The 3,226-nt window shown below is 36.5% G+C and overlaps 1 protein-coding gene across 1 annotated transcript in view; it reads left to right on the plus strand.

Moving 5' to 3' along the window:
* The window catches only part of LOC107292366 (stimulated by retinoic acid gene 6 protein-like), a 36,498-nt gene that overhangs the window by 18,155 nt on the left and 15,117 nt on the right, over positions 1-3,226 (plus strand). Inside the window, exon 6 of the mRNA XM_029285139.1 lies at positions 3,118-3,163. Coding sequence (XP_029140972.1) covers positions 3,118-3,163 — 46 coding nt within the window. The remainder of the gene's footprint in view (positions 1-3,117; positions 3,164-3,226) is intronic.

The raw sequence follows: 3,226 nt of genomic DNA on the forward strand, positions 1-3,226 counted from the left end.
AGAGAGAGAGAGAGAGAGAGAGAGAGAGAGAGAGAGAGAGAGAGAGAGAGAGAGAGAGAGAGAGAGGAAAGAGGCTTAAAATAATTCATTTGCATTTAATTGTAATGGTTCAAAGAATGTTCGGAAAAATGTTCGGCCCTCCAGCACGTTCACTTCATCCAATCTGGCCCTCTTTGAAAAAAGTTTGGACACCCCTGCTATAAGGTGTTTAAATTAAGGTAGAATTACAGGAAATGTTAAGAATGATGGGAATAACATCAAAATATAGGAGGCAGAGATCCCTCAATTATTTGTTGCAGGTGACCATGGATGGATTGTGGGATTATTGGATTTCCACCTGCACAATTACTTTAGTGAATAAAATCTCTGGAAGCATTATGTCTTGTACAGATGCATTATAGATCATGTCTGAGGAGTGGCATCTCTATTAAGTGATGATGGGTGGTTGGTATCAAGTGATTGGGGATTATCGGCTTGGATAATTCTCCACCCATCTAACATTTCATCTGACAGGGTAGTGCTAATGGTGGATGCAAATTATTGTAACTTCTTAACATGTAAAATAGCAAATGAGGCTCAGCAAATTCTTTATACTTTATGATGCATGGATATTAAGCATTTAGTTTCCAATCCCTTTGTCCTTTGAAGAACAGGTCAGAACTGGAATAGACTTTACTCTCACTTTAACACAAAGGCTATTCTTGGTGACTGTACATCCGTGCCCGACAATTGGAAAAATCCTGTCCTTAATTCCTTCTACAAAGAGAATGCTAGAAAATGTGAAAGCAAAAATTATAGGAGCATTAATTTAAGTTTTGGCAGAATTTTGATAGAAAAGATATAAAGGATAAAACTAAGCAACGTTTGAGAGTCATAGAATTGCTTTAAGTTGATCAAGGGTGCACAGTTCAAGTTTTGGTATTCACCATGTCCTTAAGAATAAATAAATAAGAAAATTTATGGTATATTAATTGATATAAAGAAGACATATATTAAAGCAAATAGGCTTGAATTATGAAACATTTTGTGAAAAAATGAAAAGGTACAATGGAAGTAAATCATGTATGGGTTACTTAGTGAATGGTTCAACACTGAGCAGAAAACCTCTCTGGGGAAGCTAGATATGTATTGATTATGGGCGTGGCTGTGCATGCATTTTTGGATTTGAACAATGTCACACTGATGATTCCGAACCCAGATGATTTGCAGTAAAAGTTAGACGCATTGTATAATGAAACAAGGAGTGTGGATCGAACTATTTTTTTTGCTGATTGCATCTGATAGGCAAAATACAGAATACTATTATACATAAACTAAAAAAAAGATTTTACTCTGTATCTCTTAATAGTTTGTTTATCAAAATGGGAAAACAGACAAAAGGTAAGATGTGCAAACAATAGTAGAAAAGTAGTGCATAGTTTATGGGGTGTTGCTTGTGTGAAAGAAATGAAAAGTTGTTTACAGCATTTTTTTTTTTTTACAAAATCTCACACGATTCAGCCGGACAATGACCATGTTTAAGGACATACTTCTGCAAATTTTATATATAGAAGTGAGAGTTGGATATATTAAGAAAAACCTAAAATTGGATACAGTGGGAATACGTAGTCAAGAGGTGTGTGTATAAAGGAAAGATAGAATCATGAATGAAGAATGCTGAATAAATATGTAGTGAGTACAAAAATAAGTGACTGATGCAATAAATGCATTGAGGTGGTTCGGTCACATGGCATAGAGGAAATGGATGAGGATCATTCAAATGTATGAAAAAAGAATGAGTTGAAAAGAAAAAAAATCATGGCTGGATGAAGCTGATAGAGGAGGAAGTTTAAAGTACAAAAGGCAGTATATGAATCAGGGCACGGATACAATGAAAACAAGATTTACAAGGAGAGAAGGATATGGAGAGGTATATTAAACAGTTTCTCATATATCTTGCCCCTGCATGCTTTTAGCCTCTATTGTTTATTTTTTTCCTGCACATTGAAGAATAGCAGGTGGTGTGATGACTATTATACAGTATGAATATACAAAATATATGCCCAGCTTGGAAGCTTCGTCTAGCTAGAACTTGGCTAAGTTTGAAAAACTAAGTAAGTTTAGGCCTGGTTAATATAAGGATAGGAAGTGTCCAGGAAATATCAGGATTAGAGGCTGCAAATAACATCCTAGACCAGCGACCCCCCCAACCCTTTTGGGCACCAGGGACCAGTTCCGTGCAGAGAGGTTTTTCCGTGGATCGGAAAGGGCGTGGTTTCATGTGCTGCCTGCATCCCGCAGATGGGGCTTTGCTTGTTTGCCATGGAGTGGTGCCGGTCCATGGACCAGGGGTTGGGGACCCCTGTCCTAGAACAAAGCAATGGTCAACCACTTCCAATTAAATATTGCCAAGAAAACTATAGGAATATATACACGAAGTCACCAGAACTCAAGCTCAATTTGAATACGATACTTTTTATATATACAATTATTATCATAATGTATTTTCAAATACCATATACTAGTTATTTTTTCTATATGACCTATTCATCTGTGTACGTATGTGTGCATGTCTGTATTTGTTGTATATATTAAGATATTATAGAACTCTGATGATTTTGTTTCCCCCATGTTAACTCTCCCATCAATTGCTTTTTGGTAATGGAGGATACTACTGTCACATCAGAGAGGTGGGGCCTCACGGATCCCTCTGATGTTTAGGTGAAATGCTACAAAAATCAAAGCAAATCAAAGATCATGGATTGCACTGCTGAAATTAGGTATCCTGCATTTTTCTGTATTTCTATGATGTAAGTACGTGGATCTGAGGAGTATGAATTTCCTCCAATTTTACTGATAGATCACGGGTTGCACTGTAGATATGGCAAAGCCTAATATTTTGTTTCTTACTCCTGCTACCCCCTCAGTAACTAAAAGGTTACGAAAAAATCTGAATGTTCTATTCTGAGAAGCTGATTAATTCTTAATCTTATCCCATGATTGATGCTGGTCAGTTTCTATGGCTACATAAGATTCTGATGAAACACATGTGATTAGATTTAATTTCAGGACTTTGATTTTCTAAGCTATGCTTCATAACTGAAGTTCTTCCTTTTATTTCTTTGTTTGTTCTGGCAGGTTTGTAACTATGGCTATGCACATTGGACAGTGCCCACACGGAGAAGTTAGTATGTACCTATTTAATAACAGTGCAAAATGTGGATCTCTTTCTTTCTCTGTCTCTCTG

The sequence above is a fragment of the Protobothrops mucrosquamatus genome, unplaced genomic scaffold (assembly GCF_001527695.2).
Source record: "Protobothrops mucrosquamatus isolate PMUCROS unplaced genomic scaffold, P.Mucros_1.0 scaffold1332, whole genome shotgun sequence".
NCBI classification, from domain to species: Eukaryota; Metazoa; Chordata; class Lepidosauria; order Squamata; family Viperidae; genus Protobothrops; species Protobothrops mucrosquamatus.